The 24,850-nt window shown below is 51.6% G+C and overlaps 1 protein-coding gene across 1 annotated transcript in view; it reads right to left on the bottom strand.

Moving 5' to 3' along the window:
- Positions 1-7,195: 7,195 nt before the first annotated feature.
- Positions 7,196-24,850, bottom strand: part of GLP1R (glucagon like peptide 1 receptor) — a gene marked incomplete at its 5' end in the record, with an annotated part of 33,177 nt that continues 15,522 nt past the window's right edge. Inside the window, 11 exon segments of the mRNA XM_080805668.1 lie at positions 7,196-9,318; positions 13,262-13,303; positions 14,168-14,306; positions 14,637-14,725; positions 14,846-14,915; positions 15,399-15,459; positions 19,753-19,912; positions 20,454-20,632; positions 23,936-23,939; positions 23,942-24,049; positions 24,418-24,536. Coding sequence (XP_080661794.1) covers positions 9,151-9,318; positions 13,262-13,303; positions 14,168-14,306; positions 14,637-14,725; positions 14,846-14,915; positions 15,399-15,459; positions 19,753-19,912; positions 20,454-20,632; positions 23,936-23,939; positions 23,942-24,049; positions 24,418-24,536 — 1,139 coding nt within the window. The 3' untranslated portion in view covers positions 7,196-9,150.

Here is a 24,850-nt window from a genome sequence, read left to right as displayed (position 1 = left end):
GAATGCCAATAAAACTTTGTTTATAAAACTGAGCAGCGAGCCATAGTTTGCCGACCCCTCCTCCAACACACAGAAGCAGCCTCTGCTTTCGCATCTTTGCGCGAGCTATTCCCTTTGCTTCAAACTCACTTCCCCTGGATGAGCCTGGGATTTGTTCCCTTAACTCCAGTCAGGCCTCTCTGATGTTGCATCACCCAAAAGGCCTTCCCTAACCCCCCAGTACAGACAACACACCTCCCCTATATGTCCATGTCCCTTCCTACCTCTCTCCTATGGTGAATACTTCATCCCACTGCTTTGCTAATGATATTGGTCATATTTTGATGATTCCTAGGGAAAAGCATATGCGTTTATAGGCAGAGCATTTTTTATACATTTAGCCGTTGATTTACAGTGGACCATCTCTATGGACACAAATGGATTTGTTATGCGGAGTTGGTTTTAATCATGCTTCTTCTAATGACTTTCCCCCGAGATTTAGACTGACTTCAGCAGTGCTACTCGTCTCACGTGGTGAAGCGGCACAGAGTCATATGAAAGAATTGCTTTGTTCTAGATTCTCATCAGTGAGAAAGTAATGTCTTTAACTAATCTGGCACTTCTAGTGGGTGAGACCAGGTTCTGCTCCTATCTGTGATTTTCAAAGAACTCTTTATGGAAAGAGGAGAATTTCCTAACGTTTGTACATTTCCCAGAAGCAGAGGAAGCCTCATGCCTCATAAAAGGTGGGCGAATGCAGGGTGAGTAGGGCAATTGGGAGGACATTTCTTACAGAGAGATTGACTAAATGGGAAATCGATGTTAGGACATGACAGCTTTGGGGGATCCAGCCCCAAGGAGGAGAGAGAGGTTGGATTCCAAAAAGTCTACCCAGGGTGTGCATGATCTCATTGCTGCAGCCTTTAGAAATCTACACCAGTGCAACGTTCTGAGAGCACGTGAAGGAGGTCTGTTCATGTGGGCTGCTGGGACAGAGGCTGCCTGAGCCCCACATGCCGTTATGGGGATGACTTCCATTTGGGGGCATTGCTGGGTTTCAGGTGACTTATCATACCTTCAGAGGCTCTGCACCATGGACACAGAATATCTCATGAACTGTTGCATTTCTTATGTGAGGAGTGAAGACCAAGACTCAGTCCGTGAAGGAAACTGAGAGGCAGAGAAGGGCTGTATCTGAGAAGCAGGTGGAGTTGTGGGCCCGGAGAGTGTGCGAGAATGTGGTTGCCGCTGATGCCAAGACTCCATGGATATGGCATCTTTTCTGGGCTTGTGGCCCCATCATGCCTTGGTTGGCAGGCTTTGTGATCTTTACCATTTTCTGAGAGAAGGTGTTTTTGTAAATACCTTATGTAACGTATGGTGTTATGGAAGTTTCTCTTGATTAATGAGAATATTCCAACACAGTATAATTTGTATGGTAGTCTGATTTCTTTAATATGAGTGTACATATCTTTTCTTCTTTTTTTTTTTAATTTTAATTGTATTTTTTTAAGTAGGCTCCACACCCAACGTGGGGCTTGAACTCACACCCTTTAGGTCAAGAGTTGAATGCTCTACTGACTGAGCCAGCCAGGCGCCCCAGTATACATGTCTTTTCATCTGATTTTTTACTGTACCTTTCCAAAGGATGCTCTTGGAAGGACGTTGGCTTAGCTTCGTCACAGTGAGATATCTTTAGTCTGTGTCTCCTGTATGTTGGTTCTCCAGTCTCCACTTCCCATACCAGGACTTGAAAAGTGAAAGGACTTCTGGGTGGTTTCATTGTAAAGTGCCATCTAATGGGTGAATACCAGTTGAGCTTCTGTAAAACTGTAAATTTCATTTCCTAGGCATTTTTAAAGTTCTGAAGCTTTCTGGAGTGATAAAACACTTGTCTCTTTTGTACAGAAATGCACATAAATGGTTAGAGAATGTTGAAGATTGGACCTAACAGGTACAGTAACCGTGGCTGCTTTGTTGTAGCTATTTAATGTGTGTCATTAACACGCACAAGTCCTGAGCTCTGTTTCTGATTCTACCTTAGGTCATTGGAACTGAAAAGTCTCTGTAAACATTCTGTATTATTTCAAGTCCTTGCTCTTTCACTCTAGAGATATGGAAAGTTAAAAAAAAAAAAAAAGTTGCTTGTAAATCCCCTCCAGGTGTTACCTGCCTGCTTCAGCCCCAGAGCAGTCCGTCTCGTGGCATGGGACTGCTCAGTATTTATAATGCTCACCTATTGATTTTATTCTGGAAGGTTGCAACACAGATAAATCTTCTGGTCTATTGGTCCTACATGAGGAGGAGTCACAGTAATTCATTCTAACACTAGTGCGCTGTACCAGTGGGAAGAAAAAAATGGTTGGATTTACTCTAGGCTGTGATCGTTTTCTCTTTCTAAAATCATTATGTTAGTTAAAATGAGCCTTAGGACCAAAGAAAAGATTCTATCACAGTTTAGGATTAGAGACCTCTTCAGTGAAAGAGCTCAGATTTATGGAAGTAGGAGTTAATAACACTGGCTACAGATGAGTCTCCTAACTTGGCTCCCTATGGCTTGTCACTGGGAACTCCCTTTTTTTTCCCCCACCTCTGCAGTTTCCTTGTGTCTTACTACCGCTCTTTCCCACATTTACACAGTCTGTTGTTTCTCCTTATTTACTTTTCTTAGGTTCTGGCCTCATCATCTTTCCCATCTACCCCTCCTCACCTTTGGTGACACTCAGTTTCTATTTCTTCCTTGTCCCAATATTGGGTCTGTTTTTCCACCTTCTCCAATGTTCTGCCTACATTGTTTTCTATTCCAGTTTGCACTGCTGGGGCTTTCTCCCCACTATTTCTGGTAAGGGAGACCATTTTCGGTATTCTCCTTAGTGTGTGTGTGTGTGTGTGTGAGAGAGAGAGAGAGAGAGAGAGAGAGAAAGAGAGAGAGAGGAGAGGGAGGTATTGAAAGACACTGAACTGCTCGCGTTTAAAGCACAGGCTTTTGAAAGGATGGTGAGAGATTTGGTGAGGGGTTGGGGTGGGGGGATCAGTTATCCCCCATCTGTGGAGCATCAGCCTCTGAAACGTGGCTCTATATTACATGTGAACACAAGCGAGTCTGGAAGCTGAGAATTTCAGCAGAGCAGGAAGCTGCCCTTATCCCTTGTTCTGCCTGAGTTTACAACCTGTTGGGCCAGAGTGCACCCTCTTTTCCTGAGGTTGCATCTGTCCGGTTTCCACATCCTACAAACGTGCTGGTCCTTCTTGGTTTGGGCAGGTCTTTCCCTGGGTATTGGGGTAGGGAGAGAAAGCTCTGAGCCCCATCTTATTCCTGCTGCTGAGTGGTGGAGTAAGGACAGAGAGAGGTGAGAATATCATAGGCGAGTGAATGAAGTCAAAAGCAAGATTGGTCAGACCAGCCAAGATGCAAATACCAGGCGTTGGCTGTATTTGTTGTTTGCTCTCAGGAGGAAGAATTATTGGGTTTGAAAGAGACAAACCCCTAATGCTTGTCTAGAGAAGAGGTCATTTAGGGAAACCTTCAGATAAGCACGTGGATCTGCAAGCAAGGGTAGCTGCCATGGTGGAGGAAGTGGGAGAATCTGCAATTCCTCTGCTCTTCTGGAAGAGTGAGTTACAAACCTGGAGAGCGAGAGACTATTTAAATTGGAGGAAAGTTCCTTTTTCTGAAGATGAATCTCTAAACAGCAGCTCCATTCAGATTCTGTGGCTGCTCTGCAAACAAGGCTTGTGCTTTTATGACATTTTTGAAAAAATGGATTTAATGGACTGAGTTCATTTAGACAGGGGAGATCAAATGAATGAGTGGAATTAAAATACACGTCCATTTGGCCGCCAGTCATTGTTTAAGCCACTCGACCACCCAACTTCTCTAATTAAATGGCAGTGCAGTCCCTGTATAAAGGCTGCGATGGATAAATTAGTACTTGGTAAGTGCTCTGAAGATGAAAATCAGTAATGAGCAAGGGCTTTTTCCCCCCCTTGGGCTGGAAACGGCATCTTTTGTGTTTTCCCACTGCACCATCCATCACCTGGGTTGACATTGCATAAAACCTCCTCTCCCAAAGGAAGAGCAAGAGGGATACAGTAATGACAGACCTTTATTTGACGTTTACAAGGCATATTAGGGACGAGTCTGCATCCATTTCACGTCTGTGCAAGGAGTTATACATGTTTGCTACCTATAGACGCAGGTCATATTGTACATGAATTTATACATTAAGAAATCGCATGAAAATTATCTTGTTTAAACATTCATGAAGAGCAGACTTCCCCCAAGAGCACTGAAGAAAGAAATCCAGCTCCTTAGAGCCTGCTCACCTCTCTCTTGGTGTTAAAAGCTCTGCATGGAACCCCCTCCAAAACCAGTGGGATGTTGAGGTTGATCTGCCTTGAGGACATGATTACGTTTTGTGGGAGGAGCTTAGAACTGCAGAGTTGGAAGTAAAGTGTGAACGGTTTGGCAAGGTCCAGCCCTGTCTGGGGGGAATCTTGCTTCTTCCTGACCTGCCCCCCTCGTCCCTCCAGCTCCCCTACAAAGAAGCCAAGACCCTAACTTGTTACATGTTCCAAACTTCCCTTGGAGTTTTTGCCCAGCACATCCCAACACACTCATTGGTGTATGTTTTCCTTCTCCCGGATTGCCCTGACACAGTGGCAATTAGTCATGCTAGATTGTGCGGGTTGACTAATTACTGATGGTTTTGACAGGCTCCATCAGAAAGGTTGCAAAACCTCAGTGTAAGTTAGGCTCCAAGCCGCTGGCTGCCATGCTCCTCACTGCCCCAGAGCATGGAGTACCGTGCACCATTTCAGCCCTGGCAGTGCCTCATTCTCAGCTGTACCCCCAAATTGGTCACAGCTGAGAGAACAGCGTTCCTCACGTGGTCAGGTGGGGGAGGAGCGTGGGGAAGCTCATGGTGAGGATGGGGGAGGTGGGCGTGAGGGAGGTAGTGGGGGGGTGGGGAGGAGCTGGGGGTGCATCAGAGAGAAAATGCACCCCTGGATCAGGTCCGGAGAAACAGGCTAAAATGGCCAAAGGGGAGAAGCAAAAACTCTCCCCCTCTGAGAGATTCAAATGCAGGCGAAGTCCAAGAGATCTGGGTCGTTAATGGGGAAACAATTATGCTTATCTGCTTCCTGCCAATCGGTAGCCACCGACAGAGCAGAAGTAATTATAGATACTGTAGACACACTGTGGCATTAAGTGTTTGAATGACACTGCTTAACAACACTTCCTGCTCTGGCCCTCCGGGCATGGCCAAAGAGCTGGTTTGAGCCAGGAGAGAACACTGTCCGGGCACTGCGATGTTGTTTGCAGAAGTTTCTCACATTTTCTTTCCCAAAAAAACCCTGCTCCAGCAACAGGAAGGAAAAAAACGTTTTGAGTTGATACTAATTTGGTTTCAACTGAAATACTTAGCATGTCATTCACATAGCTGTCTTAGCAGAGGAAGCCGACATATTTTATTTGAGAGTTTTTATAGAGTTTGGCTCCCCGTAGGAGCCAAAAGCAGGGTCAGCACCGTAGATTAGAATCAATTCAGTGGAGGGAAAATAAACCTCTGGAATATATTTTATCTTCCCTGAGCACGTCGCAGGCATTAGCAATAATGCGAACCCTGTCTGTGCATGGAGAGGAAGCATCTACGGCTCAGGCTCCCACCCGTCTTCGCCCTGGACTGTGTGGTCCCATGACCTTCACAGTGGGTGAGATGATTCCAGACTCATCATCTCCTAACTTTATGCTGCTGTGCACAGGACACACACACTCCCAGAGTGTTCTCTCCTTGGATGGAGACAGGAGCTGCTAAAACACGACCCATGCTGATGAGGCAACCAAGCCTTTCAGGGTGTAGATATGAGCTGACTCTACTTGCCCTGTATGGGCTGTGCCATCTAGTCTTCTGGACCTTTTTCCAGTTCTTTTAATTCACTCTGCGTGGCTGGCGGAACAACTTGTTAACTTAGCACAGATGCATCAGAAAACCATTCAGCCAACCCAGTACCAGAGTGCTGGAGTCAATACTCAAAATGGCTCCCTTGCTCTGTGTGTGTGTGTGTGTGTGTGTGTGTGTGTGTGTGTGCTCTGCTGCATTTCAATTTCTTCATTTTAAGACAAGGATGAAGGACTATAGTAGAGATGGTGAAGCGCAGCCTTCCCCTCCTCTCGGCGGAAGTCCCTGAAGAGGTGGTGTGCCTTCACCAGCTGACCTGCCTACCTTTTGTGGCTACAAGTCCTTTTTAACAGAAATTCCAGATACCCATTGCTGGCTTTTACTAAGAGGATCTTGAATGGCTATTTCTGTTTCTTACCTATCCTTCCCAGAGGCCTCCCTGGACTTGGAGGCCCAGCCCAGCCTCCCTCCCCCGAGTCACCTCTGCAAGCCTCCCTCCTAACTTATCTCATTCAGGGCTGGTCTTTCCCTGCTCTCTGAGTCTTTAAAAACACAGCTGGTATGGGGTTCGGTGGGGATTACCTTGAGGCAACTGAAAATCATGCGGGCAATCTGGAGAGTTGTCTCGAAGGCAGCTTTGCAGTGTAAGTGGTTGTTTCAGTTCTGTGATTTAGCTGTTCTAAAGATCTACATGGGTAAAGATGGGGTCAACAGGATTTAAGCCCCTAACGAGTGGAGCTGGCCAGAGTGCTGAACTCAGGATCGCTTCGCAATAGTCCTCAGCCCCTGCTGGCTGTGCAGTGAACAGACACACACACATACACACCGTCCACATCTGCTGGTCAGCAGTCGTACCCCCAGGACAGAGGCAGAGAAATTGGGTGCAGCACGCTTCCCGCTTCAGCTCACGCATGTAAACAGCTAGTGGAATTTGGGAATACGTAGCATGGGACTGTTCCCAGATCTCTTAGAGTTATATTTAGCTCAGGAGAGCTTGAGAATAGTTTGGCGGGAGTACACTGCCAATCAAATGAATATTAATAGTGTGGGTCTTGGAGCAAAGAAAATACCTCTTCAGTATCTGATATGTATCTATGAAGGAGATGGTTCTTAGTGTTATAAGGCTTGGAGCATGGGGGTGTGATGAGCCTTCGGACATCAGGAATCAGTACGAGCTGGGAAAAGAACTCTACCTACAGTTTAAACTAAACTACCTGAGCATCCCTGGTGTCTAACTAAACACTTTCTCCCCACAATTCCTGCCCCCCCAACAATTTATTTCTCTCAGGTTATATCAATCAGGTTCTTTTTTTGCTATGCAGTGTATTAATGATTCTCAAAATCTTCCAGTATATCCCAAACTGAAACACTGGCACCAGAATTGTATCCCACATCAACTCACGGGTGCTCATCTCCTCCTTTACCCCTATCTAAAAAGAAAGCCAAGGAGTGGGGCCTGTTGGAAAATCCTCCCTTATTCCGGGGAAGCAGTGGTCCCCCCTACCGCATCCCCCACCTCTCTACATTTTCTCCAGGAGCAACTCTGCACAATTCTTCTTTAGCCTGGGGTTCAACTTCCCCATTAACATAGATACAACACTCCACTGAAGCTGAAGTATAAGAAATTTTCTGCTTGATGTGTTTTATGTCCCATTATTATTTCCCCTGTACATTACATGCCTCTCTGAGAGGCACAGAAAAATGTGTCTGGTGCAAGGTTTTGGGGGAGGGTCCCCCACCACTTAAGGAGGAGGAGGGAGAGATGGACCCATAAAGGAATTCACCTGAAGCTACTTCCTGTACCTTCCCAGGAGGTCTGAACTCCCTTAAAAGCTCTCTCCTACTCTGGAAACTTCCTTTGCATCCACAGACTCCATTGTCATCCTCCCTGGGCTGGCTGTCTCCCTTCTGTTTGGGTCTCTGCCCTGTCTGCCCTTTCCTTATGGCAGGGGCAGGACTGAGAGGTTTCCCCCATGTAGCCTCTCTGCTGCTCATTATTTATGGGATGAAACCGGAGGCCGGGAAAACACTGATGAGCTCAAACTGTGGCTGAGTCAAATACATTATGCCCCAATCCCCCCAACACCACCACAATCACAATGGTTTCGTCCTTTTTTCCATCAGGTGGGGGAGATCAGAATCGCACATTTCCACATGCAGACTGTTCACAGCAATAAAGAAAAATGAATCAAATATATACAAGCTCCCAAGTGGGGGACTTTCAAGGGGAAGAAACCAAGGATAGGGGAAGACTGCCTCCATGGTAGCAGCAGTGACTGGTAGTTTACCCCAGAAGTTTCTTAAAGTCAGAGGGCACAGCCAAACTCCCATGCTATCTTGCACAGGATACATAATCTGGTCACAAAAAGCCTTTCTCCGGAGAGGTGGAAGTAAAGCTCTCAGCCCTTTGGGTTCCCTAGAGTTACAGGTACAGTGGACCACCCAGTGCTGGTGGTCCTGATGTTTCCTCCTCGAACCCCAGAGGGTTCTGGAGCATCTCTAGAACAGAATTCAGAGCTTGTCCCAAATGCTGGGCTCCTCAGCTGTGGGCCTGCCTTGTTCCCTGGGCACAGGGCAGCAGGCACCCAGGCAGGGCAGGCACCCATGGGAGAAGTGGGCACTAGCAAAGGAACCTGTCAGGCAACTTCTCAGCTTTCATGCCCAACACCACGCACAGCCACTTCTAGAAAGAGCTGCCACTGGAAGCCCAGACAAAGCCCCCGCCAAGAAGCTCGGTGGTGAGATGACCGGGCAAGATGAACAAGCAATGCAGACGTGGGAGAAGCACCCCTTCACGGGGAGGTGGTGGGGACCGTGACCCAACTGGAGGCAAGCAGGGTTGGCTCGCGTTCCCTCAGCTCTGTGTGGCTGGGTTATACGAGCCTCTTCTCTCGCATGCCTCAGTCCCGCTAATAAGCCATTGACCTTGAGTGCGAGTCTGGGGCTGATTTGCTGCTCTGTCTTGGGGTACCCCAGGGGCCTGGTGGCTTCACGGGAAGAAATCCTCCTCAGTTCAGCAGCAATCGGTTTTTCTCTCCTCCTGCCACGGGATCAAATTAGCAGAGCTGTTTCTCCACAGAGGAAATGTGGCCACCGGTCCCAGGAGGCACTGTCCGTTTGCCTGTCTGATGGCTTTGGAAAGGGAAAGCGGGGATGGATGCAAGCGTGTGTCCCTACCCCACCCCAGCCCCGGCAGGGGCTCTCCCACCTGGGATGGCCAGCCAGCCAGCCAGCCAGCGAGACCACAGGGAGGGCAGGTGCGGGGATCTTAGCTGCAGGAGGCCTGGCAGGTGGCTGCATAGACGCTGCTTCCCATGGTGCCCCCACTGCTCAGGCTGCTGGTGGGGCACTTGAGGGGCCTCATGCTGCTGTCCCCCTGGGTGTGCAAGTGCTTGAGCCGCCAGCGCTCCCAGCTCCTCCGAAACTCCAGCTGGACCTTCCGTGGGAAAAGGAGGGAAACAACAGCCATCATGCAAACCAATTGTCCACGAAATGGCCCGTTATTACATTAGCAGGGAAGGGGGAAAAATATCCACTGCATTATATTAAGAGACACAAGTCAAGGCCTTTGGGCGCCTAAATTAATATGCCAATAAAACTGTTTATCGTTGTCTCTTATTTTCCGCCTCTCCTCAGGAGAGAGATGAGGTTGATGATCTAATTGGTCTCTTCCATCTCTAAACTCTGTGACTCAGCTAAGACCCCTCCGCAATCCATCACGCTATTGTTTAACGGAAGAGAATGAGAGTGAGAGCAATGTGGAGATGGGAGCCAGAGGGAGAAGACGAGGAGGGAGAGCCTGACTTCAGAGCAGTGTGGAGCCCGGTGGCCAGAGCCTGCCTGCCCAGGACCGCCCTGGTGTCTTGGGCAGCAGCATGGGGGACCCAGGCGTGGGTGCCAGAGGGAGGTGGAGCAAACTGTGCGTCCAACCGCCCTGCTCTGCGCCAGCTCACTGCCTGGCTGGGCACCTGTGGCGAGTGTGCCAACAGGGGGTATGGGGACACCCCAGGGGGATAGGAGCCTCTGTTTGTGCAGCAGCATGGAGGCCCATCTGGTCTCACAGCCTTAACTGCAGAGGCTGGGGAGAAGGAGGGTAAATGGAGGCACATCTGTGGGAAGCTACTTCAGGGACTGAGGTGGTTTCGTGGACACCAGCAGGAAAAGGGACAGGCCTGGGACTTCTCAGAGCTCTGACCCATGCTGCCCTTTCCGTCGGGACCACCTCGTCCTCATCTGGGATCCCCAGACCTAGCACCATGCCCCACATACAGCAGGCCCTCCACGTGTACTTTGTAAATTAGCTGAGGGAAGGAGCGAGTGACAAAACAAGCATCTGACACAGGGCTCCTTGTGCTACTGAGTTAGTACAGTGAAACAGAGGGGGTGACGCCATGAGTCCCAGACACCTGTCCCTGCGCTTATGAGGGCACACTTCCTCACCTGCTAAGTTTACCCGACTCCCTGCCTCTGAAGTTCTGTCTGGCCAGGCTTCAGGCTCTGGGATTTGGGAGGAATGGGTGAAGCTCACTCACTTCTGTCTACACTTGGGGGAAGAGGCAAAGTGACTGCTCATATGTCACAACTGGATAGTGGCAGATCTGGGATTGACACTCAGGCTTCTGGGTCAGAGCCACGGTGAGAGGACATGAGAGCCACGGTAGAACCACCCCCAGGCCTCCCCTCCCCTAGGTCTGCTCTCCTGGCAGCTGAGGCAGGACCCAGGTCCAGGCCATCTTTTCAGGTCACAAGTACGTGGCATTGCCATGGCAGCCCTGGGCCTGGAGAACAGCTTTTGTGGACAGAGATCTCAGCCCAGGAGCCGTGTGTGTTTTTGTGGCCAAGTGAAGGTGACACGTCTGTCCTGGTGCCTGGAGGAGCCAGGGCCTGAGGCATCTCTGGGAACTGGGCGGCACACTTGAACAAGGTAAGTGTCGGAGCAGGCCTCCTGAACCCCACAGCCTGAGTCTGGGAGAGCCCAAGGGGAGAGGCCAGCTGGGGATCTGGTGACTGAGGGGTCATTAGTTGCCAAGGATCCAGTGGGATGTGTGCCCGCCCCTCCCTCCTGACAAAGCTAGGCCAGCCCTGGGGGGTGGATGAAGCGGGGAGGTGATGGGTGAGGGAGGGTGGGGAGGTGATGGGTGGCTTTGAGGAAGAGAGCCGGGAGGAGACTCAGCCAGGGTCCAGGAGAATTTCTGCAGAAGTGGTGGGGAAGGCTGGCATGCGTGTGTGTTGGGGGAAGCACGTGCTGCCGGCAAGGCTTTGGAGAAGAGGAGGGAGGAGGGGGAAACAGGAACCTGGAGGGATGGAGAAGGTGAGAAGGCGCAGAAGGGAGCCTCATCACTCCAGCCCACATGGGGACACCTGCCACCCCGCTCCGTCCCTGGGAAATAAAGCAGCAGCGCTAGGGCCAGCAGGCACATCACCCCTCTGGCTAAGAGCCATTCCTGAGGGGAGTGCTGCCCTGCGGAGCTGCCAGTTCCTTGTCTCTCAGCATTTTCTTCAGTTCTTTAGGAGGTTCTTTGTGAGGGCTCAGGTGTGGGGAAGAGCTAGGCTGGTACCTCGTGTGCCTCCCGTGGAGCAAGGACCTGTCTGGAGGACAAGGCCCCGTGAGTGTTCTCTGCACCGGCCTCCTCTCCTTCCCCCACCCACCTGCACAAAGCCTGGTCAGCCCTCGGAGACCGGCCCATAGGAACAGCCAGAATGCCTCTGTGGGCCACTCTGTGCCTGGCCCTGCCTCCCCTTCCCAGCCCTGAGCCATTAGTGGGAACCCCTCCCTGTCCACCAGCCCCACCACCTTCGACCTGTTGAACTGGGGCTATTCATTTCATTTTGCCAAGGCTTAATTTCCTCACCTGTATAATGACGACAGCCCCTGCTACATAGATTACATTTACTAAAACATGTGAGCACCTTATACACAGTAAACATTCAGGAAGCGTCTCCCTCCCTTTTAGAGATCCGTGTGCTCTGAGCATCATTAACTCCACTATGCAGAAGAGGAGACAGGTGTCCCACTGTGGGCATGTGACGCGCCCAAAGCTGCACAGCTCATTAAGCGGTGGGGCCTGGATGGGAGCAGAGACCTGAAGCCATAGCCCGCGTCCCACCTCTGTCCCACCACGTCGTACTGCGCTCTGAGCCATCTCACGGCTCCCTGAAATACCAAGGTCTCTACACACTGCCACAGCCATGTCTCCTGTGGCCACAGCCATGTCTCCTGTGCCCACAGCGCAAGTAAAAGTAATGTATGAATGCAGACTCTTGAGATCTCCGAACTCCCAGACTCGGTGACAGAAGCCACACTAGGAGCACCGGCTCTTTGAGGAGCCATGTCCTCGGGTCATTTAAGCCCCAGACTCATGGATATAAACCCTCACCTAGGCCTGAACAGAGTTAAGAGAGGCCTCCAATGGCTCCCCAGAGTCCGGAATGGAAGATTTCCCACCCTCTTTTCCTTGCCGGGATCCTTCCCCTGTGGCTACTTCCCCAGAGGGCACCAGTGCCACATCTAGTATTACCATTTGTTTCCCTCCTGGAAGGAAGGGGGAGGGGGTGCTGTGGCATTTGTGACACCCGGTCTGATGGCGTGGGACTGCTCCTGATCTGCTCCAGCACAAAACTGGGTACCTGGGTGGAAGGGGCCTTCCCCAGGCACCATAGGCACAGGTACCCTCCCCAGGGGCTGACAGTCTCGGGGAGGGGAGGGCTATGGTCCAGGAGGATCCACAGGAGAGGAGAGGGTGTGGGGGTTAGCAGCAGCCTCCTCCTTCCACCCCAGCAAGCAGAAAGCCCCTAGAGGAATGCACCCCTTTGCCATGGTGGGCGGGCTCTCCCCTGCACACACACAGTGGGCAAGTCCCTCTTTCTGTTAGAATGCATTCCAGTCCCAGCTCTGCCTCCACTTCCAGGCCAAACCTGGGCCATGCTTCCTATTCTCTCTGATCTCCAATGATTTCATGTGTGAAAAATGGGAATATTAAAACCATAATTTTAGCAGGGATTTTTTTTTTGGTGGTGGTGGGGGAAGCAGTGACAAATAAGATAGTGATTATTAAAGCCCCAGTATGTGACTTGGGTACGTCTGCTGTTGAATCATCTTTTAACCACCACCTGTTCACTCCGGACCCCCTTCACACCAGGCTGGGTCTTCCCCAATTTCACACAAATTAGGGTATGCCTGTTTGTGTGCGTGAGAGAGAGAGACCTGTGTACAGAAAACAACTCATGGACAAGATGCTTCCTCAGGTCTAGTGCCTAGTGGGATGTGTAGGGGGCTTCAGCTGAAAAGATGGATGGGGGTCCCCATTGACAACTCCAGAACAGCCTATAAGCGTGGTAGCATCCCGTAGGGGTCCCCACCGTTCCCCCTCAGGCCTTACCTCATTGTTGACAAAGCAGTACAAGATGGCAACCATCAGCCCCTGGAAACAAGAGTCCCGTCAGCAGGGAGGAAGCGGGAGGGAGGTGCCCTACAGGAGATCCTGACATCCTTGGGGCTCTAGTCCCAATACCCACCTCCTCAGAATGGGCAGCCCCAGCAGGCCCAGAGCCCACGTGGTGGGTTCCTTCTTTCCTTTCTGGAGACACAAGAAGTCCCCTTGCTTAGATACTGCAGAAGCTCTTCCTCCTTGAGGAGGTCTGACCCTAGGAAGTCCTCTGATCATGGGCCATCTCCCCCACCACGGCTCCGTCTGCTCACTCAGCACACTCGGTGCTCCAGAGCTGTCATCTGTGTGTGTGTGTGTGTGTGTGTGTGTGCACACATACATGAAGAACACGTGCATGGGCCTACATGCATGTGGCCTTCCCACAGGCCTCCTGAGGGACTGGGACCAGGCTCTCATATATCTGTGCCTGCAGGATCAGCTAATACTAGGGGAGAGGATGAATCCTTGGCTTTGGAAACTATGTGATGTGGCACATCTTGTTTTAACACCTCTGAGCATCAGTTTCCCCCTCTGTAAAATCAGGCGACCCGCACGCCTCCTGGGGTGCTGTGAGGATAATGTATGCAAAGCCCCTTGTGAGGTGTCTGCGCCCAGCAACAGCCTGGGATTCGGCCGCTGTGATGCCAGGCAGGATGCCCACAGCTGCCTCTGGGAAGACGTCTTGTCCCATGTGAGGGTGCCGGGTGGCAATTCTAGCCCCAGCTCTGCTCCAGCCACAGAACTCTGGGCATAGCCCGCTTTCCCCCCAGGCCCCAAGGTGCCCGTTGGCACGGCGTGGGCCGGTCTCTACCCCACTCCCACTCTGCAACCTGGCAAGTGAGGAGGTCATGAGCTCACCTGGAAGGAGGTGAAGGACAGCTCTGTGAACAGCTTGATGAAGCGCAGTGTCCCCCGGGCATGCTCATCCATCACAAAGGCAAAGACGACCTCGTGGGTGCCCAGCAGAGGGATGAGCGTCAGTGTAGACTTGGCAAGTCTAGGAGGCAGGGTGAAGACATCGTTCTGGATCTCTCCCAATGGACTCTTTTCCTCTTTCTATGCCCCAACCCCACATCTGGGGCAGCAGACACTCCCACCCCAGACACACTGGACTGGGCTGCCTTGCAGGGGGGAAGTAGAGGTCAACACCCCCAGAAGCCCAGGAGCTGCCCAGGTCCAGGGCTAAGGACAAGGCTTGGGGTCCCAGGCTGGCTCAGGTGGGAGAAGAAAGTCATGTGGGGTCCCGAGCTCAGCATCCCAGGATCTGTCCATTTCTTCCGGAAGCAAGGGCCGAGGGGACCCCACAGAGACAGCTCGGGCACATCACCTGCACTTGATGTCCGTCTTGCACATGACATTGGCTTTGAGCTTAGACACCACAATGCAGATGACCCGGATAAAGATAAGGAAGTTCACCTGCAGGGCAGACAGGAGGGGGCAGCTGGGGGCCCTCTCAAAACACCCACAATATCCCGGCCTTTCCGCAGGAGCTCAGGATGCCAGAACTGCCATGCCTGCCCCAACACCATCACTCACCCCAATGGCAAAGAGAATGGGCAGCCGGATGATGAGCCAGTAATTCATGTTGGAGTTCCTGGTCCAGCAGCTGGAGGGGAAGGGAGACACAGAGCCCCCAGCTCACAGAGCAGACCCAGGGGCACACAGACACAGCCACCATGAGCCACCCAACAACCAGTCCCACAGACTCACACAGAGTTCTTCAAGCCACACACACACACACACACACACACACACACACACACACCAGAGCCAGAGTCCTAAATACATGGTCAGAAAGATACACATAGCCCTTTTAGGAACCCACGAACAATCAAGTGTGTGCCTAGCATTATACACAAAATAGCAGACATTTCATATTTATTACAGAAAAGTCACTACATGCTCCTTGGACCCAGCACCCTCTGCCATCACACAGTCCCAGGGAAGGACAGGGAGGGGGTACTAGAGAACTGAATCTGTAAATGAAGCTCCTGGTCCCTCAGTTTCCCAACAGGTAGTAGTGACATGCCCCAGAGGCCAAGGAATCCCATGGGGTCTGAGGATGGGGACCCAGGAGCAGGACACTCACCCCTCATCCTCATAGAGGTACTTGACAATGCCCCAAGGGATAACAAACAGCAGGGGAACACCTGAGAGGAGAGAGGGAAAGAGAGAGAGAGGGGAGAGGGGCTGGCAGGCCTGAGCCAGCACCAGGCACACCCAGGGGCCTCTCCTCCCTCCCCCGCCTTCATGCCCTTCCCTTGCCTGACCACAAAACCACTTCCTAGCAGGTGTGAAACTAGGCTGGTCTGGCAGCATGGGAGAGCGGAGGCGGCACAAACACCCACCTCCCACCCCACACACCAGACTCTTCCTCAGAGAGAGGATCCCACCATGTTATGGCTATATCTGTCCTTACCCCTCGCCCCTCCCTCCCAGGCACACTGTCAGAGCTTGTCCCCAAGTCCTAGCTGAGGCGTGAGGATGCAGACACCCAAGTAACAGAGGGACAAGACCATGGAGTGTGGAGAACATGCTGGTGAGGTGGGGACAGGCCAACCCAATGATGCCCTCCTCCCCCTGCTGTGGCCCTTGTGCCCAACTCAGTCAACTTCTTCAGGCACTGGAAGCCCCTCCGGCCACCTGTGCCCTACCTGCTCTCACTGCAGGTGGCTGAGCAGAAGCCTGGGGGGGAGGTAGGGACCCCGACTTTGAGGCCAAGAGCTCAGCTAACTGCGCAGTGGCCCAGGGTAACAACAGCTCCAGTGTCAACATTCTGCACTCGGCTGAGACTTAGCTGGTGTGGCAGGTGGCCTTTAGGAAGGTCCCCCGTGACCCTCAGCCCCCAGTATTCACACCGTGGGGTAGCCTATGCTGTGTCAGGATCGGTCTGCATGACCGATAACATGCGCAGAAGTGACGGCATGTCACTTTTGAGATTAGGTTATAAAACACTGTCTTAAAAGGTTAGAAAAGGCTTGCCTCTCTAAATCTGATTGCTTGCTCTGGGGGACACCAGTTGCCAGGTCGTGGGGGTGCTCAGAGAGCCCGTGGAGGCCCCTGTGGTGAGGAGCCAACAGGCAGCAAAGGGCCTGTGCTTCCTGACAGCCTCTCGAGTGAGTTTGTGGGGGACTCTCCAACCCCAGTGAGGACTTGTGGTGACAACATCCTGGGGCGACAGCTTGACTGCATCCCTGTTAGAGACTTGGAGCCAGAGGCATGCAGCCCCATTGAACCCAGATTCCCGCCCATAGCAACTGCGAGAAGAATGGCCGCTTTTAGCAGCTAAGTTGCGGGGTCTTCTGCTCCCCAGGGGACAGCCTCATTCATCTTCAGAGCCTCGGCCTTGGCTCGCCCTGAGGGCTCAATATGTTTGCTGACTTCAAACAGACTGCCCATTCTCACGATGGATGGAGATGAGTCAGGAGCTCAGGGGGATACAGGTGGGACTAGAGCCTAGAACGCAGGGCTGCTATCCCACGGCCACGCCAACCACCTTCAGTGGCTTTCTGCACCAGCTCCCCATGCCTGTCCCTATGGGTGCCTCTCGCAGCGTGGGAGATGCGGGCGTCTGAGCTAGGTAAGAGTGTGCGTACTGAGGTGTGTGCACACAGATGTGAGTGTGTGGTGGGGGGAGCAGTCCGTGCCTATGCCTGTGTGGCCTTAGGCAGTCTCCCCCAAGAGCACGTTTCCCCAGCCTTTCCTGTCGCCATGATCCATGTCCCCAAGAGCCGTTCCTGAGCAGGAGGAATGCCTGGAATTACAGCGCAGACAGGGACGGAGGAAACAGCAGTTGACCATCAGTTTTCATCGGATCTCCTTCCCCCTGGTCATTTATTGTCACACAAGCCAGACCTCTGAGCATCCATGATGCTTTACCAACAGGCCCTCGAGAGATTGCACAAGGGACGGGTGGCTTCCAAAGGCCTCAGAACATAGCACGCCACACAGAAGATGCTCAGAGACGATGGAAGAAAGGAATGACAAGTGGATTGATACATCAACGAGAGAAGGTTAAGTCTCCTGGCAAGAACCTGCCAGTTCCCTGAGCCACGCATGCCCGTGGATGCCTCCTTCTTGGGCATTCCCAGCCACCTGCTGACCTTTCTCCCTGAGACCCCACTCAAGGATTGGGGAGCTCACTCTTATTATCAAGACCCTGCAAACATCACTCACTCATCAGCCTCTCCTTAACAAAGCCTTTTTTAAAATGCAGGCACAGCTATGCCACATGAAAACACGACAAGCTCTCGGCTGGTTGCATCTTTCCGCTACTTAGAAAGTCAACAAGACGGGCTGGAGGGGGGAAAAAGCCCAAAGTAATACACATAGAACTGGCCCTGAGAAGTAATGGTTCCCTTCTCCATCACGTGCCTTCCCCCAGGCAGCCTCTTTGTGGTGTGTTATGGGGACACCCTGCTGCTGGCAGATGGCAAAAGAAGCTGACATGTCTTCTGGGGACTCCCCAGCTGTGTCCAAGTTTTCATTTTGATTCTCCTGCCAGCACGTGAAGCTGAAAGTTGTTTCCAAGCACCCCAACGTGGGCTAGGTCCCCGTGCCCCACAACAGAGCTCTTTGGAGATCTGTCTTTGTGTCCTCTGTCCCTGCCCCTTTGTCTTTCCCTGTATCTTCCCATCCCAATCCCTCAAGATAGAAGGAAGGTCCCCCTGGTCCTACCCCTCTGCCCCCTCAGACCCTGAGCCATGGGATGAGGTGGTGGGAAAAGATGGGCACCCCTCCCCCATTTCCCACTCAGAAACCCCTAGGATGCCATGTGCCCCCACCAACCCTCCAGCAACCACCCCCACTCCTCCGCATACATCACACTGTCCCTCTGATTGTTCCTGCCCTCAGGTCGCCATGGAGACAGGCACTAACAGCGCTGATGCTATTTCCCAGAATGGATAGGCATGGTCCCCCACCCTAAGGGCAGCCTTCCCAGAGCTCCCCTCAGTGATGTAAAGCCACCCACCCTCAGCGAGCGGCAGGGCTCTCCAGCTGCCCTCTGCCTGGTTGACAGCCCTAGCCTAGAAGGGAAGGAAGGCAGAACAGGGAGAGAGGGGTCCTGGGGGAGGGAAGAGTGGGAGCAGGGAGCTGTACACAGAGGCCAGGCCCACCTGCCCACTTGTGCGGGGGCCCGAGCTTGCTCAGCTGGGCCTTCAGGGGATTCAGGAGTCAGCACGGGACAGAGAAGCTTCCATGACAGGCAGCAGGGGCCCGGGGCCTGGGAGTCAGGAGGCCTGGTTCCAGGGCCTGCTCTGCCTGTAAGGCCCTGCCCTCTCTGGGCCTCAGTGCCTTCAAGATACTGATCGCCCCCTTTAGAGGCCCCCTTCTACAATGGGGCCATATAGAGCCAAGTGGCTGATGGATACCAGCAGAAAGGAATGCAGGGAGGGGACAGGGGCAGGGAGGCTAAGAGGGCCAGACAACCCGTGGAGCCTTCCTGAATGCTCCAGCTCCCGACGAGGCGGGCTGAATGGCTGAGGAGACAGCATGGGAGGGGGACTTCACGTGGCCTTGCCTGAGGCCATAAGTCCCCGGGAGGTCGGAGGTCGGGGCAGAGTGGTCAGAGCAACCTGAGGCAGGGAAGGAAGGAATGACCGTAGGGAATGACTGAATGGCAAGCTGGAGGTGGAGGGCAGGGACCTGTGGTGGGGGGCAGGGCCATGGGCAGATTCGAAAGGGCCAGAGGGCAGGATCTCAGGCTCTGTCCCAGGGAGGCTCCTGAAAACAAATGCTCCTGTGGCATTCGTTTTCCCTGTCGTGGGTGGTGGGGGGCACTGCGGGGCTGCCGGTGGCAGGGGTCTCAGCCCCTGTCCTCATCAGAATCCCACACGGCGAGAGGCAGAAGCACAACCAGAAATGTTCCAGCAAAAAAAAAGACACAATGGTTCTCCGCAAACTTTTTTGGCTAGAACATTTCCAGCTGGGCTCCTGGGGCATCCGCGGTCCACCCCTTCCTCAGTGGGCTTCTGGCTAACCAACCCTGCCCTGCCAGGATCCTCGGAGCCCACCTCATCATCACTGGCTGACAGAGCCACAGCCCCTCAGCACTCACCTCCCAACCCCCTACCCTGAGCCCTGGGACTCTCCTATTTCCCTCAGGGCCTGGGGCTCCCTCCCCAAGGGTCCTAGAGCTATCTGAGGACCATGCCATGGCCACCAGTGTGTGTGTGTGTGGTGTATCTGGTCAGAGAGGGTGGAGGCCTCTGCTTCCATAAAGTGGGAACGGTTGTGCAGGGAGGGGAGGGTAACCGCAGCCCCATTATCTGGGTTTATCCAGCAGGCCTGGCCCTGCTGGCCCAGCAGTGTGTTCTCAGTACCAAGCCGGCTTCCTGGGGGTGGCCTGAGAGTGGTAATCCCGAGAGAGGTCAGGGTCTCCCACTTCCCACGCCACAGGTTGGGGTGGAGGGGCGCGTGAGACAAAGGACTGTGGGCCTTACCCCAGCCTATGCTCAGATACAGCCTGAAGATGCGATGCTCAGAGAAGACGGAGAAGGCCAGAAGCGTGTACAGGTACACACCCTCCACCAGGAGCCAGTAGTAGTTGGCTGCCACGCAGTACTGCATGAGCAGGAACACCAGGCGGCAGCCCAGAGAATCCTGGGGGCGGAGAAAGGGTCCCCAGGGGACAACAGCTCTGCCCCCTGCCTCCCTTGGCCCCTCTCCCCAACCTAACCCAGCCTCTACCCTCCCGCCTTGAATGCAGGAGGAGCGAGCTAAGGCCTTCTTGCCAGGGCCAGCACTAAGAACTTGGACCTGCTTAAGCACACTGAATCACTACGGTGGTGGAAGAAGCCATTAGCCCCATTACAGCTAAGAAAATTGAGGCCCAGGAACGTTAAGCAACTCACTCCAAGCTCAACAGCTAGTTAGGGAGCAGAGCTGGGAGTCCAGCCTGGGTCTGTTCCCCAGATCCCCTTCCTGGGTCAGACAGAACTCCTTAGGGGCAGGGAGAGGGTCCACCTCCTTAGATTGGGGGATCCCAAGGGGGGACTGCCTGTCCCATCGGACTGGGGGCTCCCTGAGGACCAGATGGGGGCAGCTTTTGCGTTTCTTTGTGCCAGGTCTAGGTGGGGCAGGAGAGGCTGCCTTCCCTGACTGTGCAACCTTCCCCGGGGCCCTTCCTGACCGAGCCACACACCTGGTAGGAGAGGAGCCCATCCCACTGGTGCTGCTGGGGGGCCGTGCTGTACATCCACTTGAGGACCGCATCCCTGATGAAGACGGACAGGGCTCGCAGGATGAAGGACGCAAACAGGTTCAGGTGGATGTAGTTCCGGGTACAGTGCAGGTGTCTGTGGGACAAAGCAGGGCTCCTTCCTGGCAAGATGGCCAGTGGGTCTGTTCCACAAGCCTCAGTTCTCAACCCCCCTCAGGCATGTGTCTGCCTCTGGGACTGTGTCTCTTCTTCCTCTGAAAATGCCCTTCTTCCTCATAACCCTGAAAATTCTCTGGGCCCAATGTAAGTCCTGCCTCTCCACGAAGCCTTCAGGTGTGTGCTCACTGCCACCCTCTATCCACACTATCCTTCCTTCTACGGCGTCTTCTTTTCTACAGAGTCGTGTGTAAGCTAAGTGATTTGTGTGTGAGGACCCCTCGGCCCAAGAGAGACTTCCTGAGGAAAGGACCCACCTCTCACATGCCTCAAGGTTGTCTTACAGAGGGCTAGGGCGAAGCACATGGTAGGAATTCAGGAAGTATTAGACACAATTTCAATATCCTTTCAGGTAAAAACGCATAGCTAACTGCAAATACAAGGGCGTTTCTTAACTTGATAAGGGCTATCGAACCACACCAGGGAGCAAATATCATTCTTAACTGAGGAATTTTATAAGCATTTCCTTCAAATTCAAGTAAATAAGAATTGCCTAGCCTAACAAAGCTATAATCACGTCTATTGAACATCATAGTCCAGATCCTGGCCGCTGGAAGAGTGCAAGGGGAAAAAAAATCATAAGAATTGGAAATAAAAGAACAAAATTGTCATTATTTGTAGAGGGGAGAGTATCTTCGTTGAGAATTCAAGATAATCTACACACAAATTATTAGAACCAATTAGGAGAGTTCATCTAGCAAGGTTGCTGATGTGCGTTTATGTATAGCAGCAATAAACACTTAAAAAACAAATTTCAAAAATTCACCTACAATTTTTTAATTGGCTACATAGAAAAAAGTCCAACAGAAGATGGGCAAGTTCTCTATGGAGGATATAATAAAACTTGCTTAAAATTGTTAGAGAAGACTTAAAAATCCCACGTTCACGGATAGAAAGACTCACTATTTTGAGAGTGGCAATTCTTGCCACTGTAACTGATAAATTCTATATAGCCATACTAAAAACTCTAACAGGGTTGGGTTTTTTTGTTTTCCTGGAACTCTCAAAACATACAAAGAACCAAGGGCCAAGAATACACCAGACACACCTAAAGAACCACAAAGTGGGCTTTTACTTTAAGAGAACTGAGGTTTTCAATAGTAGTTAAGCCCTCATGATACTGACAATTGGACAAATAAATAGACCAATGGGCAAGAATACAGATGACAGAAAGCAACCTAGGCAAAGATAACTCTCGCTGCATCACAGAGTAAGCTCCCTAAACCCAAAGGGGAAAGGATGAGCTATCATAAATGATACTGAAGCAATTAACTTGACGTGTATATGGAAACATTAAGTCTCTTAATTTCACCATCAACAAAAATTAATTCCAGGTGGACTAAAGAGCCAGAAGGAATGCACAAAACTTATGACCCTGGGATAAGGAAAGATTTCTTAAACAAGACCATAAAGGAATCTGGTCTTTGGGGGGAAAAAAAATTGATAGTCTTTTTTAATCAATTGGCAAAATCAATCTGTATCAATTAATAACATTTACTGATAAATTTTATCAGTAAAAATGGATACATTGATATGTTTCATTTCATTAAAATTAAGGACTTCCAGGTATAAAGGCCACCACCAAGTGAGTGAGAAAATAAATCACAGATTAAGAGAGGATATACCCTGGATTAGGATCGAGAATATATAATGAAAGGCAAAATAGTAAAGAAGAAACCAAATAAGCCAATAAAAAAAGTAAGCAAAGGATGGGAGTAAGTGATTCACAGAACGAAACAGACGCAAATGCTTGATCCCTCTAGGAATCTGGGCTGTGCCAATTAAAATCACAAGATATTTCACACACTTCAGATTAGCCACAATTAGGTAAAAATACTAACTACTGGTGAAGATGGTAAGCAAAGGCAATTCTCATCTATTACTGGTAAGAGGGCAAATATGACCACTTTGGAGAGCAACCTCACCTAATAAATAAACAAAATCATGTGGTGTTCAGAGCAGGCGTTTCTACTCAGAGGTGTGCGCCCCAGCACCCCCCCACCACCCCCCCGGAGAAATACACAAGGGGTCATAAGTAAGAATGTTGCTTGTAGCCAGGTTTGTAGTTCAGAGGAGAAGAAAAAATGGAAAACCTCAAGTACCCATTAAAGTGATAACAAATAAATTGTAACATGTTATACAACAGAGTCTGGAGTGACAGTTAAAATAAATGAAACAGAACTACCTGTATCAACACAAATGAATCTCACAAAAATACACCAGGCCAAAAATAACATTGCAAAAGGGGTTGCACAACATGCCCTTAAAAATATGTAAAACCCGCAGCTACATATTTTCGTAGATACTAAAAAGGTGGCAGAGGTATAGAGATGCAGGGGAATTATAAGTAGCCCCTTCGGGGGTTCCCTCTGGTTGGGGGGTAGCGGGCAGTGGCAGGGAGGGACCCCCCAGCGCAGCGTGACTGTGCTGGATATTGAGCACATGAGTGATCCGTAGCAGCCACTGTATTTTCAGATCGCTGAAATACTTCATAATACAAGGGGGGAATATTCACTGAGGGAATGCATTTATTTTATTTTATTTTATTTTATTTTATTTTATTTTATTTTATTTTATTTTTTTGAGTGAATGCATTTATTAAGCACTGACTGTGTGCCCAGCATTTACTGTGCTAGGTGCCATGAGGGCAGCAAGAGGAATGAATCCTGTCCTGTTTCTGCTGGCTGGTGGCCTGAGGTCCCTGCACTCAAAATCCCTCCTGACCTTGAACCCAGGCCCCTCCCACCCACCCACCAAGTGCAGAGGGAGTAGGAAGAAGAGGGCCCTCTGGAAGGAATGGCTCATCAAGGTTAGCCATAGGAAGACCTTTTCCATGGGTCTGATAAGCTCCAAAGAGAGTAAGCAAAATCTCTAAATCCTTGAGCTCTTATCTAAAATCATAATGAATTCCTACTTAAGCTTCGCAGGCTCGTGGGAGAGGATATCCCCTAATCCTGCCACCCACTACTAAGGTTTGGGGGTGTGTGCCTTGTGTATTCCTTGTGTGGTGTTTGTTTTTTCCTTTCTTGCAGTATTCTAAGCATACTTTTGCAGAGTAGAGTTTAGACCAAGCATACAGTGTCCTAGCCCATGTTTTCAGCCTCGTATGCGGGAAGGGGACAGGTTCTCCAGAGATCTCTTAGGAGAAGAACCTGCTGCATGGTCACTTTAGTTTGCTGCTCCCTCATCTGGGGACAGAGTGGGGCGTTGGGATGGAGCAGCCCCTCCAAGCGCCCCCCCCCCCCCACTTCTTACCTGAAGCTTAGGAGGATGGCCGAGGCGATGACCAGAGCAGAGAAGGACAGTGTGTAGCCCACCGTGTAGATGATGGAAAAGGACAGGAGCTGCTCCTCTGGGGAGCTCTGTGTGCACATGAGGGATATGGTGCACATGAGGTAGCCCACGCCCTCCTCTCCCCCTTCCTTCTTTCCCCTTCCCCAGGGGATAGGGACAGAGGCAGGGCCCTGAGTCAGGCTGCACAAGGGACCCCAGAAGTAAGAAAGAAAATAACCTATGGCCATGGCCCTTGGCTGTCTAGGGCCTTGTCCAAAGGCCAGTGGGGTGAATGCATATCACCTCTGCCCAGCGAGCATGGTGTACAAAGGCCCCAGAGACAGGGGGATAGATAAGATGGCCACAGATCAGCACCCTAGATGCCTGGGGTCCCAGCTCCAGTTACGCTGGGACCCTGCTACCCCTCGCTGCCACAGAGCCCCAATCTACAACTCACTCTCTCCCCTCGCTTGGACTCCTCGCACTCTGACAGGTTCCTCCAGGGCGAGCTGGAGTTGTCCTGGCGCAGCCACAGGCCTTCCGCTGTGCAGAATCGGTAAACACGGCCCTGCAGCACTGGGCAGAGAGATACACAAGCTGTGCCTTCGCCCAATGCCACAGGTCCTTCATTCCTGCCCCCCCAAGGGTCACCCCTGCTCCCCCAGGACTGGCCTTTAGGAGTTAGCAACACCTCTTACACACACACGCACACACACGCGCACACACACACACACTCAAGTCCTCCTGTCTTGTCATGTGCCCATGTGGCCCAGGACAGGAAAGGCAGCCCCCCAGCCCCACCTCAGCCTTTTCCTCTTGGCCACTCTGGGATGGAGTCTGATGAAGCCATGATTTTGAGATGAGACAACTCTAGCCTATTTCCATGTCCT

Source organism: Martes martes, assembly GCF_963455335.1.
Source record: "Martes martes genome assembly, chromosome: 6".
Taxonomy (NCBI): Eukaryota; Metazoa; Chordata; class Mammalia; order Carnivora; family Mustelidae; genus Martes; species Martes martes.
This window is presented reverse-complemented; position numbering and strand designations above follow the sequence as displayed.